Source organism: Cyprinus carpio, chromosome A13 (assembly GCF_018340385.1).
Source record: "Cyprinus carpio isolate SPL01 chromosome A13, ASM1834038v1, whole genome shotgun sequence".
NCBI classification, from domain to species: Eukaryota; Metazoa; Chordata; class Actinopteri; order Cypriniformes; family Cyprinidae; genus Cyprinus; species Cyprinus carpio.
This window is the reverse complement of record NC_056584.1, coordinates 16,154,579-16,171,467: the sequence shown is the minus strand read 5'-3', so window position 1 is coordinate 16,171,467 and position 16,889 is coordinate 16,154,579. Positions and strand designations below refer to the sequence as shown.

The following is a 16,889-nucleotide window of genomic DNA, read 5'->3' as shown; positions in this document are numbered from 1 at the left end:
TGGAAGAACAATGATTTCAAGCATCACCCCTCCTTTTAACATGTCAAGTCTGCCATTCTAAACCCAATCAGCCTGACATAATGATCTCCAGCCTTGTGCTCGTCAACATTCTCACCTGAGTTAACAAGATGATTACTGAAATGACCCCAGCAGGTCCTTTAATGACAGCAATGAAATGCAGTGGAAAGGTTTTTTTGGGATTAAGTTAATTTTCATGGCAAAGAAGGACTATGCAATTCATCTGATCACTCTTCATAACATTCTGGAGTATATGCAAATTGCTATTATAAAAACTTAAGCAGCAACTTTTCCAATTTCCAATATTTATGTAATTCTCAAAACTTTGGCCACGACTGTATTTATATATATATATGTATATGTATATATATATATAATATATATATATATATATATATATATATATATATGTATGTATATATATATATATATATATGTATGTATATATATATATATATATGTATGTATATATATATATATATATATATGTATGTATATATATATATATATATATATATATATATATATATATATATTATTCTTTATAAAAAATATATATATTTGGGGGAAAAAATATAGATTTTTTTTTTTTTTTTTTTTTTTTCCAGGATTATTTGATGAATAGTAAGTTCAGAAGAACTTTTTATTTGAAATGGAAATCTTATGTAACATTGTCGGTACTGTCACTATTGATCTAATGCATTTTTTAAATTTTTGCTGACCTCAAACAGCCCAGGTGGAGAGAAATGCAATATTGCAGCCTTTCCTTGCTTCAGTTACTAAAACAAGCTCAAGAGAGTCTAACGGACCCTCCCTCTCTTTCCTGCTCGTTGTCTTCCTGTCTCGTGGCAGTAATGAAAGTTCTGTGTGTTCTTCTGTGGCAGTGGATGGAGAATAAATGTGTCTTATTGAAAGCCTTATCACCAGTCAGCGCACTGAAGTCATGTTCCCTCCCTGCTGATTCGCACCATTTAAATGATTGTGTGTTTGAAGCCAACAGCGAAGCAGAACCTCAGAAAATAAATGTCCCAGGATATCAAGCGTCCTGCACTTCCTTGTTTTCAAAACATGGTTTTCCCCATTTCCAGTGTTGTTTTTTTTGCATGCTTTTTTCATTATTTTAATCAAAGTTTCTGAACCCTGGAAAATGTGGAAAATGAAGGATCTCAGCAGACTGTTTTTAATATCAAGAATGGAGTGTATAAAAGATGAAGGGAACATGAACATCACAGGCTCAGTTCTGCTATGGTGTGTGTCACTTGATTTTTTTTTTTTTTTTTTTTTTTTTTTTTAGAAAACTGTGCCATAGAACTGTCTGTATGAGTGTGAACGTGTGAATGAGATATCGGAGCGTAACTAATTATAGCTTCAGCCTTTCACAGCCAGTGATTGGCCAATTCTCATACTTCTCACTGTCTCTTTTCACACTGCAGTCATCTAAGCCTCATTCAGCCCCAAGTGACCTGGCCCGCTTGGCCGTTTGCACTGCATTTTGGGGCATTTAGCTGTCCGCTCCTTCTATTACTTCTCAGCTAGAAAGCTGGAGACCTTTGGACCTCACGCTGATGCTGTTTCTTCTTTAAGAGGATGGTAGTCTTCACGCTTTCGGCTGCATTAAGATGGAGATCGGTTCTCCCTTTACACTCCGGGCTGATTGCTGTCTCTGCTTATTGACCACCTCTCTTCATCTCCTCCTGCTTTCAGTTCTGGACTTATTTCCCCAGACGGGCATGGTAGTATTAAAGGGATTGGGGGGAAAGAGTAGGAGTACTGCGTGGTATTATTTAATGGCTCTCTAATGAATATGGGCCCATGCTGCTGTGGAGCATAGTGCTGATGCTAACCCAATAAAAGCAGATTATGAGGGGGATCCATCAGCAGGTAATGAACCGGTCTGGACAGTTCTGTGCTAACTCAGGATATAATGGACCTACTTGTTCAGCTTGAACTCTGACAGCACTACTTCCATACTGTTACAAAATTAAAGTCATCTTGTCTTCTTGTCCCTTCCTCTTCCTGAAAACTCTCTCTCAACTGTCACCTGCTCCAAAGGAATATTCTGGGTGTAATACAAGTTAAGCTCAACAGACAGCATTTGTGGCTTGTGTTGAATACCAGAAAAATAAAAAAAACAAGGTTACTGTGATTCACCTACAGTGAAAGTTAATGTGGGCCAATTTTTTAGTTATCTTATGGCAGAAATGTGAAGCTAGTTTTTAGATTAAACAAATAATTTTTCAGTTAGGATAAAAATGTATTATTTGAGATAATATAAATCATTATTTTTGCAGGGGTTCTAGGGATTATGGCATTATGACGTCGTCATGGCACGTTCTGAAATTTGGTATACCATTTCATAGACCATGACATCATATTGTTTACATCATGTTAGGGTTGGGCATTGTCCATCGCCAATGGTTGACATCACGATGTTGAGCCGATATCATGTGTGCCGAATGCGGAAAGTGAAGTATACCCGGGTCTTGAGTGGTCAGCTGCTACAGAGCATGGAAAAAATCTAAATTGCTGATGAGATGAAGATGAAAATATCTAATGGAAAATGAGAATGTCGTGTTTTTAATGATGTTTTCAATGTTTTGGCAGATGGCCATCTAGCGAACCCCCCGACGTCATCGTCCATCGTGATGTTTCACTGTGGACAGTTTGGTAGACATCGCCCAACCCTACATCATGTGACTATGCTTGAAAAACTGAAAATTGTAACGTTTAAGGATTGGCCCATTGGCATTCAGTGCCTCAGTGTAACCCAGGATAGAATTTAGAATTATGAGAATTAATGCACTCCAAATTATATAATGTTTATATTATTTCTACTATATTTTTTAAAAAGGGGCAGACAGAGAGGAAATAAAACCATAAAACCTAAAAGTGAAGTAATAACAAATTTTAAAGACCTCATGAAATCAGAATTGGAGTTTTGTGGCCTGTAGTCCCTGTCTGTTAGCTGTTTCTATTTCCAATCTATCAGTAACTTTTTTTGATCTCGTCAATTTATCTTACAATTATTTTTTGACAGCTAAATCTAGCACTCATTTATTGAGTAGGTGATTATTGCTTTGGTTAACTTGACAATAAATAATAACCGTAACTTCTGCCATTAAATATTTTTATGTTTTATTTAAACAATTTCTCATAAAAATTCTTTGCAAATCAAAAATTTCCAACATAGACAAGAATGCCGATGACAAGATCAAGTCAAAATTAATTTTTATAATCAACATTATGCCACAAATGCTGTTAGTGAGCTTAACCCTGTATATTCCTTTTACTCTCTCACCCATGCTGCTTTTTTCTCTATACTCCATATCTTCCACTTCACCTTCTTCCTGTCTTGTCTGTCTGTTTTTTTATTTCTCTCTCTATGTATGGTAGGGTTTGTGTTGTCACTTATGTGATGATGCAGAAGTGGAGTAAGAACCTTGGCCCTGACACATCCATGCCCCCTCTTCTTCTCTCTCCTGCCCAAAGAGAAAGAGGCTTTGTGGGACTCTGTGAATGCGCAGATTCATTTATCTGGCCCAGAGCCAATAATATTCATGCTGCGAGCACATATGAAGTTTTTTCTTCAACTAATACAGTGTTATTTTGGTATTACACACAACATTAATCATAGGAAGGTATAATTAGGAAGTGCATTAGAGAGGTACTGTATTTTCAGCCTTTATCTTCAGCATTCAGTCCTCAGGATTGCACACTGAAGCTGCTGTTGCAATCGATATAACACCAAAGTGGACTCAAAACATGACTTAATTATGAGTCAAAAGGCATCACTTGTTAGCTCACAGTTCTCACACACCTTGTTGAACATCAACTGCTATGCCTTTTTGTTCTTTTTGCTTTGATAACTAAACAGCAGCAATATGGGATTTTGAATGTTTCATATCCCTGTTCAAATAACAATAGCTTTTCAAAATAAAAATATTTTTTTTATCACCTTTGTGTAGTCATTTATGCAAACAGTAATTGAACCACTTAAGGTATTTTGTCATATCACAAAAAAATGCCCCTCTACCCCTGACAATACAATCGTTAATGAAACTAAAATAGAAAATAGAAATCTATATTATTGAACTTTTCTGAGCTTTGATATACGCATATGTTAAACATATATGAGCAAGCTTTTCAAACATCACCATCTGATTGATGCAGTTATTTGCAGTGTCTACACTTCTAATTCTGTTGATTTGAGGCAGTCTTGGCTATGGAGATTGACAAACTCTGAGTACAGATTCGGCAGATGGTCTCACTTCTTACATTTGTGGAGTCTTCTGGAACATCTGGAAAAGTCTGGGCTATTTTTACCCACCAAATGTGTCCTTGATGATAGATGTGACTGCTGATAGTACAACTAAACCAAGATGCATGGGCCGTGTTCCTGATTTGTATATTTTTGCAACTAATTATTGTCTTGTTTTCCTGTTAAAATATTTAAGCATCCTTATAACAGGATATATTCACTTGAGAAGTAAAAATAGTTATTTCCAAAAAATATATATCTTGAATTGAGTTCTTACCCCTCTGGCAAGAAAATGTTTTGCTTTTTATGCGTACGTTTTACTGAGGTTTACAGGAGAAAATAATGCCAATGGGCTAACAAACATAAACTTAATTCTCAAGATGTATTCTCTGAAGACATGTTTTAATATCTTAAGCAATTTTGCTTCACAAGTGAATTATTATTTCTTTTTTCACTTAAAAACCGGCAGAGATAGTGATTAATAAAGTTGTGTTTTTGCAGTGTTCAGATGTGTGTGAATGTATCAGTAATATAAATTTTGCTTTTCCCAGTTTCCCACAGGCTGAATAATTAGTCACTCTATAGTGATCGTTGCAGCCTATTAATTCTAATTTCTCTTCTTCCACTCTTTTCTTCTACTTTATCTTCTGTCTCTCATTCTATTTCAATTACTTTCTTTTACCCTCTCGCCCTCTCTCTCTCCTCTGCCCCTGCAGAAGTCCTCTGATGCTGCTTTGCCTTCAGTATCATCTCCTTCTTCGCAAGCAGCTGAGAAAAGCAAACTGGAGGTACTGTAGCGTTGTGCTTTTCTGTGCTGTGCTCACCTCGGTTCACTGATTGCGGTGCTGTGCTTGTGCTGTGCATTCTCGAGGATGCATCCCAATTTGCATATTTTCCATCCTAAATACTATGCTAGTTTAGAATGATTGCATTTCAAATGATATTATGTTAAAAATATGCCAAACATGTCCAAATTGTGTACTATTTTGCTGCTACATTTTGAAGTATGCATCCATAAAAAAATTAAATGGGAAGAAATAACACATTTTTAAGACTCAATACAATTAAAATTGGTATTCTTTGGCCTTTAGTCACTGGCTTAAGCTATCTTAATGCAAGTGTACTTTTTTCTGTTTAGCTTTAAGCAGGAAGAAAACAAACCGAACAATTATTGATATTGTGCTTAAACCTATTAGCAAATGTTAATTTTTTTTTAATCCCTCTAATATGCGCTAACTAGATGCAATTTTATGAAGTGGTAGTTTATCACAGTACTGTTGTACTTACTACATACACCAAATGCACTTTCACATCACTAACAAAAGTAGTATGCGAATTGGGACAGACCTCTGTGTGCTGTTAATCAATCACTGAATCAGGTTTCTATGATATAATGTGTTATGCTATCCCTGCACCGGCACAAATGTCCATGTTTTTGCTGGTTAGTGCTAGACAAGCACATTTTAGCTGGTCAAGTTGGACAAACAGCACATTTGATCAAGTCTGGTGGGGGCAACAACAACAATTATTATTATAATCAGTAGTAGTAGTAGTAATAATGAATAATATATAATAATGTTGTGTACTTGAGTAAACTTGAATAAAAACTGTCTGGCTATTGAGAGTTTTGGCAACAGATTATTAAACGGCCTGTAAGAACGTTGATTTAAACCTAACAAAGATCAAGGGGAGAGAACCTATAGAAATCGCCCTGACGGGTTCACATTCATTGTTGAAAAGTGCAGTGGTTGTGTTTGAGTGTATGTGTGGAGTCTGTTGCCTCTGTGCTCTGCTGTGGACAGGATCAATAGCACAGCTCTGTCAGCATGCAGAGGGGAAATAGAATAATCAATGTGCCCATAAAGAGCTCCAAACGGCCAATCCGCACCTCTCCTCCAGGCCTGTTCTCCGTTTGTTCCATCTGCTGGTAATCATAGTGCCAGTCAGACACAACACCACCACTGCAGAAAACCCACTCTGATCCCTCACTCCCAGACCTGAACTGACCTCTCGCTCAGCGTTCTTGTAGTAGCAACTGATTCGCACTGAGAGAAAAGTAGGGCTGATGGTTTGATATCAAGGCCAAACCTTTATAATGAATTTGTTTGACTTTACCATAGTAATGGGAGTTTTAAATGGTGCACTTTGTTAAAAGCCTTGGCAAAACTGTGTACGGGTGTTTTTTTCAATCATAGACATTTGATATATTATGAGTACATTATATTTACCCTTGCCTCAAACCTACACCTGTACTCTTAAGCTAAAAACATCATGGTGACAGCTCATGTGTGCACCTCCACACACACTAAACCCGAGCACTGATGTAGAACAAACTACATTCAGTTGGCTGTAGTGGATGGTTCTAACAGATGCAGTCAGGTTTAGATTTTTTATCTTTTGGTATTTGATAGAATCCATGATGCCACCTATATGAACAAGATGTCCAGGACCTCCGGCAGAAAAATAGGTCCACTACGTTAAAGATACAGCAGTATATTTACCCATGGACATGGGGTACTTTTTATCCCTGTTTGCACCAAACCCATCTGGTGGGTTTGCTGCCAAAAAGCTTTTTTTAGTTTCATCTGAGCGTAGAAGCCAGTCATGTTTGAAGTTCCAGTCGTGTCTGACAGCTGAACATGCTGGAGTTTGTTTTTGGATGAGAGAGGAGGATTTTTCTTGAAAACCTCCCGAGCAACATGTGTTGATGTAGGGGCTGTTTGATATATAGGTGTTTATCTGTGGTAGCCATATTTAAGCTATCAAAGTACAGGCCTCAAGACAAAATTTTAAGTGTCTTGTGCCCCAAAGACAGCCCATACTTGTAGCTGTCTCCACCTTTTTATTTTTTTTCTTCAATTTCTTCTTTGTGTATGCGTGATGTGTTTGTGTGTCTTGTGTGTGCAAATTCTTAAATGTGATTTTCCATAATTTTCTTTTCCTTATTCTGACACAGGAGAGAGAGAAGAAAAAGGAGGAGAAGAAGAGGGAAAGGGACACAGATAAAGGGAACAAGCCAGCAGGTTTTGAGAAGGTAATCAACCTTATTACTGACCAAATAGACTGGAGCCATTACCCTTTTTAATGAGAGCTGTGTTTGTGAATCAGTTGAAGACATTGCGTTTGGAATGCAGGTGCTTGATGCTGGACCATGAGGGAAATGCTTAACAAATATTTTTGCTGTATTTTTCTTGATTTTGAATTTGTATGTTTTTAACAAATCTGAGATTTTGAGAATCAAATAAACCAGTGTTCAGTGACCATAAGCAAGATCACAGTCCTGTCTCTCCTGTGAAATCAAACACCCTGAGCACCGGAGTTTTTCTTGCATATTCATATGTCTCTTTGCAGGAAATTGGATCATTAGAATATTCATTTTCATTTTAGTCCAAAACCTTGTATGAGATTGTGTATTGATGGTTGTGAGAATGTCAGATAGTTGAGAAACTGTTTCTAGTAGATTCTGTGCTGAAATCACATTGACACATTACTATCATTACTATTACATAATTCAGATTTCTAATTCATTTTGCACATTTTCATTGTGGCTAGAATGTGGTTGAGTTGGAAAAAATTAATCATGATTTTATTCTGTTGATTTTAACAGTAAGAAGTAAATATCTGCATATAGTTTTGAGTTTGTTTTTTTGAGGTTGGTCAGGTTAGTTGCATGTTTTTGAAAGAAGACTCATACTTACCAACGCTGCATTTATTTAATCAAAATGCAGTAAAAACAGGAATATTGTAAAAAAATTGTTACCTTTTAATATATTTTAAAATGTAAATTATTGATTTGAGGTCAAAGCTGCTCAAGAATAATTTTTTATTATTATCAGTGTTAATATTAATATATAATACTATTTTATTAATATGTAACAATACTAATATTTTTGTGAAAACATTGTGGTTATATTTTTTCTTTAAATTCTGTAAATGTAAACTTCAAAAGAATAGCATTTATTTATTAATTCTTTACTCATGCTGTCTCATTTGGGGGAAAAACATCTTTCTTTTACAAAACTGTATGTAGAATTGGTGATTTGTCTTTATTTCTTACTGAGTAACACAACTCTTTCAGAATAACAATCAAAACTTGTATCAGATTTACACCATACAGAAATGAAGTTTGCATTACTCCAACTGTAATCTAGTGTGTATACGAAACAACTTTATTGAACATGTATTGAACTCAATCATAGTCCGCATGGAAACAATCACACTGCTGTTCATTTTTACCAACAAGCCCCCAGAGCATCTGATCTCTAGCGCTTTGAGAGGTATTGAGCAGGTTTCTTCCACGCCAGAGGGCACGTAGTGTAACTGATATTGCAGGCTTGACTTCATCTCTATGTACTGCAGAGATGTTGAGCAAATAAGCAAACACTTAGATGTGCTGAAATAGCCACAGCAGCAATAATTAAAATTTCGCGTCTAGTCCACACCACTCTGCAGCACAAGAAAAAAAAAACAACACTTCATAACCACACACAGTCACACACACCTTTCCCCTCCCCTGAAGCACAGTTTAGGGTTATCTGGGATCGTAACTCAGAAAACAAACTCAGAGAAAAGGCATTTGAAATTGCTGTGTGTCATGTGTGAGAGAAAAGAGAGAGAACAAGGCCATTGGGAATGTGTATTATTGTCATCTAGCTGTCAGAGAGCACAATGGGGAGGTATTTGATTGACAGGCGAGAGGACGAGAAGGAGTCACGGAGAGAGCAGAGATCTTTGCTTTTTCTTTAGTACTGTTACTTTCCTATTCTCTGCATGGCTTCTTATTCTCCATGCTCTGCTGTCCTGCACAATGCTTCTCAACTACAGTAGCTTTGCTTCAGGATTTCACACTGGATATACACTGTATATCAAACATTCTCGCCTGAAATACTTTTAAAATTACATTTCATGACACAATAACAGTAATATTTTGAATATTATCTGAATAAATGGTGTTTGGAATCACAATGCTGCTTGAACTCAACCAATCAGCATGTTTAGCGCCCAAACCCCGCCCCCGAAAGTTCCGGACCTTTGAAAAAGTACTACCTCGGGAGCAGGGACTTTCTGAGGGGCATTTTTTTTTACCCGGAACTTTATTTAGATCCTGGTTTCTGCAGTGGAAACACACAGAGTACCAGCCCAAAGTCCCTTGTTCCTGGGTAAAGTTCCAGTGGTGGAAACGTGGCTTTAAAAATGGAACGCTCATGGTAGGATATTAGAGGTGCTTTAAAGGAAGAATTTAAGGTCACAAGTTTTCCAAAAGGGTGTGAAGTATGACTTATAGAATTCAGCAGTTCAGCAGTTGGGTTTCGTATGTGTCCCCATTTTCTTCATGGAGGAACTGAATTAATGATAAAGCTTTGAAGACAAACCTATGTTGAGCAAGGTTGTTTGATGCTTTTGTTGAAGCCATCAGCCTGCATTATTTCAACTTATATTTAAATAATTGTGTTTAAAAGTGGTATTCCTGTTGGAGAAATCTCCAAGAATTACATTGAGCAAATCACACCAAAATAACTTTATTGCATCCACTGACTCACATGAAAATATATTGTTTATGATCAAAATCTTTTAAATAAGTTTTTAATTTTTGTAATTTGCAGCGCTTAATGGGTTCGTAGTTACTTACATCATTAAAGCTGTCTTGTACCTAAAAAGTGCACAGTCTAGTCTAGTCTTGGTTTTTGTTGTTGTTTTTAATCTCTTTAACAATGAAAATGTAATTTAAAAAAAAAAGTCCTATGTGAAAAATACTTGAGGAACCAAAGTCACTGAAAAAATGGGCAGCATTGGTGCACTCTATCGATTTAATAAAATGGCAGCGACAGTAGTATTACATATTCAAGAACCTATTCACTATATTATAAATAATAATATACAATATACCTGACTTCCATCAAGTAACAGTTTATTTAAAACTGTAAGGCTATTTTTTTGTTTGCCAAGACACTTGTTGCAACTGTTCACTTTAATATAGAATGTGTGCACAGGTGTGCTCGTTTGTATTTTTATTTTTTTATTTATTTTTTTGGTTTGAATGCGACTACAAACCCGATTCCAAAAAAGTTGGGACACTGTACAAATTGTGAGTAAAAAAGGAATGGAATAATTTACAAATCTCATAAACTTATATTTTATTCACAATAGAATATAGATAACATATCAAATGTTGAAAGTGAGACATTTTGAAATGTCATGCCAAATATTGGCTCATTTTGGATTTCATGAGAGCTACACATTCCAAAAAAGTTGGGACAGGTAGCAATAAGAGGCTGGAAAAGTTAAATGTACATATAAGGAACAGCTGGAGGACCAATTTGCAACTTATTAGGTCAATTGGCAACATGAAAAAGAGCCTCTCAGAGTGGCAGTGTCTCTCAGAAGTCAAGATGGGCAGAGGATCACCGATTCCCCCAATGCTGTGGCAAAAAATAGTGGAACAATATCAGAAAGGAGTTTCTCAGAGAAAAATTGCAAATAGTTTGAAGTTATCATCATCTACAGTGCATAATATCATCCAAAGATTCAGAGAATCTGGAAAAATCTCTATGCGTAAGGGTCAAGGCCGGAAAACCATACTGGATGCCCGTGATCTTTGGGCCCTTAGACGGCACTGCATCACATACAGGAATGCTACTGTAATGGAAATCACAACATGGGCTCAGGAATAATTCCAGAAAACATTGTCGGTGAACACAATCCACCGTGCCATTCGCTGTTGCCGCCTAAAACTCTATAGGTCAAAAAAGAAGCCACATCTAAACATGATCCAGAAGCGCAGGTGTTTTCTCTGGGCCAAGGCTCATTTAAAATGGACTGTGGCAAAGTGGAAAACTGTTCTGTGGTCAGACGAATCAAAATTTGAAGTTCTTTTTGGAAAACTGGGACGCCATGTCATCCAGACTAAAGAGGACAAGGACAACCCAAGCTGTTATCAGCGCTCAGTTCAGAAGCCTGCATCTCTGATGGTATGGGGTTGCATGAGTGCGTGTGGCATGGGCAGCTTACACATCTGGAAAGGCACCATCAATGCTGAAAGGTATATCCAAGTTCTAGAACAAAATATGCTTCCATCCAGACGTCGTCTCTTTCAGGGAAAACCTTGCATTTTCCAACATGACAATGCCAGACCACATACTGCATCAATTACAACATCATGGCTGCGTAGAAGAAGGATCCGGGTACTGAAATGGCCAGCCTGCAGTCCAGATCTTTCACCCATAGAAAACATTTGGCGCATCATAAAGAGGAAGATGCCAAAAAGAAGACTTAAGACAGTTGAGCAACTAGAAGCCTGTATTAGATAAGAATGGGACAACATTCTTATTCCTAAACTTGAGCAACTTGTCTCCTCAGTCCCCAGACGTTTGCAGACTGTTATAAAAAGAAGAGGGGATGCCACACAGTGGTAAACATGGCCTTGTCCCAACTTTTTTTGAGATGTGTTGATGCAATGAAATTTAAAAATCAACTTATTTTTCCCTTAAAATTATACATTTTCTCAGTTTAAACATTTGATATGTCATCTATGTTGTATTCTGAATAAAATATTGAAATTTGAAACTTCCACATCAATGCATTCTGTTTTTATTCACAATTTGTACAGTGTCCCAACTTTTTTGGAATCGGGTTTGTAATATAGAAACAGAAATATTAGTGTAATAAAAGTGTCAAGATTTGTAAACACAATAAGCAGAAGTGTGTTTTTCCCACCAGTCTAACACACAACAAAAATTGGGCAGTGTATTGTGCTATTATTAGCCATATTACAGTGATGGATAAACTGCTCCAAAATACTGTAGAGTTTGGTTGAACAAGTCAACTATGAATATGGCAAGCATTTTCTCTTCATTTTTAAAAAGTTGGTGTAATTCTTTAAAATATCTTAGAAAGGGGTTCCACGTTTTATAAAACTTCTATTTTGAACCTTGAATGGCAAATTTGATCTTGAAGTGGAATGTACATCATGACCTCTTTAATCCATCTATTGTGTGTTGGAAGGTTAACCTTTTTCCACTAACAACTTTTTCCAACAGAATTAAAGGGATACTCGACCCCAAAATGAAAATTTTGTCATTAATCACTTACCCCCATGTCGTTCCAAACCCATAAAAGCTCAGTTAGTCTTCGGACACAATTTAAGATATTTTGGATGAAAACCTGGAGGCTTGAGACTGTCCCATAGACTGCCAAGTAAATAACAGTGTCAAGGTTCATAAAAGGTATCAAAGTCATCGTTAGAATACTCCATCTTCCATCAGAAGTGAAATCTGCGTTATATCAAGTGACGGGAACACTTTTTGTAAGCGATAATAACGACTTTGTTCAATAATTCCTTTGTCAACGGTCTCCTCTGTGTCGCTCCATATCACTGTATGTTGTGTATGCTCTGATACAGATGGAGATGGAGTATTCTGACGACGACTTTCATACCTTTTATGGACCTTGACACTGTTATTTACTTGGCAGTCTATGGGACAGCCCCAAGCCTCCAGGTTTTCATCCAAAATATCTTAATTTGTGTTCTGAAGACGAATGGAGCTTTTACGGGTTTGGAACGACATGGGGGTAAGCGATTAATGACAGCATTTTCATTTTGGGGTGGAGTATCCCTTTAAAAAGTGAAGTAAAGGCAATAATTGTGTACATATCTTTCCTAAGCTCTATACCCTCAGGTCTGGCACCAAAAATGGCTATTAAGGGGTCAGCATCAACAAGTAATACCATAAATAATTTTATATGACTCAAAAGATCTCCCTCCAAAAGTCTTCCAACTTTACCTTTAACATTACATCTTCACTGTGTTCAGAACACGATGTAACTCTTTTTTTGGCTCACAACCCAATAGTTCACTGTTCTATTCTCTTGCCATTTTTGTCTCGTCTATGTGTGGTTGTATAGTACGAAGTTTGAAGAGTGGGTCACAGTGGAGAAGATTGAAAAATGCAGTGGCCTTTGGAAGTCCAGCTGCAATCTCTCCGTTTCCGCTCCACTGAGTAAAGAATATTCACCGTCTTTGTGACTCCTGGAAGACGACTAAGCTTTAAGGGAGACAGAGTTAGCACTACATGGGCACCTTCTGTTCTAGCGCAGTCTCGCGCTGTTCCTGGAGAGACCGGGATGAGACAGAGAAAAGAGTGAAAATTGAAGGAATGGAGGGAAAGAATCTGACAGGCCAGTTCAGCACCTTTATGCCTTTGGGGCTGGTGCCTGTGGCCATACATGACAACTCGTGTGCACCTCCACACACACTAAACCCAAGCACTGATGTAGAACAAACGACATTCAGCTGGCTGTAGTGGATGGTTCATCTGTCTGCTGTAACAAACCAATTTGAACTTTTTGTTCAAACCGAGGTACCAGAGGCTCATGCTGCATCAATACTAAATCGATACCTTAGGCCTGAGGTTTTCTAATGCCCCAACACCCCAAATCTCCCCAGCAAAGGGATAATAAGATGTCTCTGTCATTGATTTTATTTGTCATTGTTCTAAAGCCAACAACTAACAAGCTAACAAGTTGTATTATTAACATTTAAATAAGTAATATATGAATATTATGTTATATATATATATATATATGTGTGTGTGTGTGTGTGTGTGTGTGTGTGTGTTTGTGTGTGTTTGTGTGAATTTTATTGTAAATAAAATGTATATTTTTCTCACAGTTTCGTTCTGATGTAAAGACCAGTCAGAAACCATGACATTTAATCAATTTTAAATTGACAGCAATAGTTTTTAACAGTAAAAAAATGTAATATAAAATAAGTTATAGAAAACTATATAAGTTAACGCTTAAATTTTTCAGCATTTTATATGTATTTATAAATAAATTATTTATATATTAAATAAATTATATGTTAACACAGCATAATTTCTTAATGAAATATAAATAATGCATTTTTTTTTATTCAGCAAATTATGTTTTTATAAAACCATAGCTATGTTTCGACATGAACTTCTGGCTTTACCATTTGTGTGTCTGTGGGAAATCTGCTTGAAAACATTTTTTCATTTTTGAAATCCTGTTAATTTTGTACAGCTAGTGGTGCAGAAATGACACAGTGCACCTTTAAGAGTAAGACGAGTCTGCCTGCCCCGATTTTTCTCTTTTCCTGTGTTGAGTGCAAACATCATTCCACAGCTAGCTATCTATCAGTCCTTAATTTGGTCATCCCTGAATGGCTGAATGAGATGCCATGCGTGTCTCTTAAAGTGCTCCTGCGGGGAACGGGGGGTGCTTGCCTTGGGCATCTGATGCATATTTTCCCCCTCGACAGCCTTCATTTGTCTGTTGTTGTGACTTAATCTACATAAATATTTCCTTCGCCATCAAAGGCGCTTACTGGCTTATGTTAAAATGAGCCAAGCGAGGACCTTACAGTGATATTCACAGCCTCTCCTGAACCTCCTCAATTGTGTGTGTGAGACTGTGTTGCTTCTGTCATGCTCCCACATGACCTCTGCTGATTTAAAGTCTGTTGAGTCGCATGTTGAGATTGCCAGAGCAGTATGTATGTTTCCGGGAGCGTGAAAAAGGAAAACCAGATACCAGCGCTTATACCGGGTCAGTGTGTAGGCTGATTAAAATTGCAGTCTCTCTTCATGTCTGACATAACGGTGGGATTTATTGTGATTCAACTGCACACAAAAGCCGTCAGACAACATCCTGTCTGTGTGTGAGAGAGAGGTGAACATCTTTTGTTATGTATGATGGTTTGTTTAGCTCCATAAAAACATTCAGAGAGGTTTGTGTGTTCGCCAGGCTGAGATGATGTAGAACGAAGTAAATTCACTTGGCTGTAGCGGAAGCTCCATCTGTCTTCTGCAGGACTGGATTGATACCAAGACTTTGGCCTCGGTACAGTACCAGTCTTTCATACCTCAGTATCGATGGCAAAAGATTAACAGCCTCGGCTGAATGATTAAACGATTTCAAAAGAATTAATAATTTAGTATTAATCATTTGCTATTTATCTCAGTGTCAGAAAGAACAAATCTTTTCTTTTGTCTTGGTTCTGTAGAATTAGCTAATTATTTTGCACACTTCTAATTTGAAAGTTAATTATACTTTTCTTTTGTTAAAAATCTACCTGGATGTGATTTATAAATATATTACTGTTCAGTAAGATTTTATTTTTTCAGCAAAGACACATTGAATTGATCAGAAGTGACAGTAAAAACTTTTACATTGCCACAAAATATTTATGTTTTAAATAAATGCTGTTCTTTTGAACTTTCTATTCATTAGAATCCTGAGAAAATATAGCTCAGTTACAAAAATATCAAGCAGCACTGTTTTCAAATGTTTCTTGAGCCCCAAATCAGCATATTAGAATGATTTCTGAAGGATCATTTGTCACCAAAAACTGGAGTAATGGCTGGTGAAAGAGTTATTTTAAATTGTAATATTGAACAAAATGATTGTTTATACTGTATTTTTGATCAGGTGCAGTCTTCAAAACATTATAAAAAACTTACTGATAAATTTTTTAACATTAATGCAAATTTCCGGTTTCAGTAATTCTAATGTCAAATTCACTAAATCTATTAAAAACATTTAAAGATTGTTATGCTTCAGACCTTTTTCTTCTTCTTCTTCTTCTTTTTACCTTGCATGAGCTGCCAAACTGTGCTAAATAGTAGCACATTTTAATCTTGATCAGATACCAAAATTGACAAAATGATGTGATCATATCTAGTATCATCTTATTGATTTGGTGCCACAGTATATTTTTAGTATCACATACTGTGCAGCCCTAGTCTGCTTAGTGTGTGTTGCTTCCAGTTCCTCAGCAAATGAAAACTCTTTTGGTTTTTCCCCAATAACTACAGACAAGCTTCACTGTTGTTCACACACTGGGATGTGATTCGAACAAACTCCTAACTCAAAGTATTAAACTTTTACAGCTCGCTTTGTACTGTTTGTATCAGTGATACCTTACAACATTGTGCTTGTTGAGGTGAGTGATACTGTTTTCTAAGTGATCAGACTTCACCTGATGGATGATAAAAGCCTATATACCAGAGTCAAATCTAACGACAGAAATATTGTAAACTCAACACCACTCATATCTCGTTTTTCTCAGCAAATGTAAAAAATCTAGTCAGCACCAGCTCGTATCCTTTTTCCTTAGAAAATGTAAAAGGCAATTTAGTCATTATATATGAAAGCAAAGTAGAATTTGAAGCTGTAATCAGCTATGCACTATTCTTAAGATTTTTAGACATAATGGTCCTTAAATGGACTGCAGTCTACAGCTGATGGTCTATAACACTTTGGAATAGAGCTAATGTAGGATCAATGTTTAATGGGGGCTTGTTATTATGGCTGTGGGACAAAGGGGTCATTCCTTCACAGGTTCATGTCTTCATTGCTGTATGAAAATTACAAATAAAAATGTACTGGCTTGTGGTGGACATTTGTGTTTATGAATGCATATAAACTCTAGAGCTGTATGTGCAGACTCTGAACATGCATTTTAAATGGATTCTAGAGCAGTAGAAGAAATGGAGAGCTGGCTAATCTTTGGAAAAATATGCAGTGTGCTGACAGTTGGTGTTGGAAGGAATGAATGATAGAGAGGAAAACGCTCAATCCTGTTAGACTGCTC

At 36.7% G+C, this 16,889-nt stretch overlaps 1 protein-coding gene across 1 annotated transcript in view; it reads left to right on the top strand.

Annotated features, from left to right (window-relative positions):
• Positions 1 to 16,889, top strand: part of LOC109089793 (stromal membrane-associated protein 1-like) — a 97,030-nt gene that overhangs the window by 29,487 nt on the left and 50,654 nt on the right. The window contains 2 exon segments of the mRNA XM_042768977.1: positions 4,993 to 5,064; positions 7,233 to 7,310. Coding sequence (XP_042624911.1) covers positions 4,993 to 5,064; positions 7,233 to 7,310 — 150 coding nt within the window.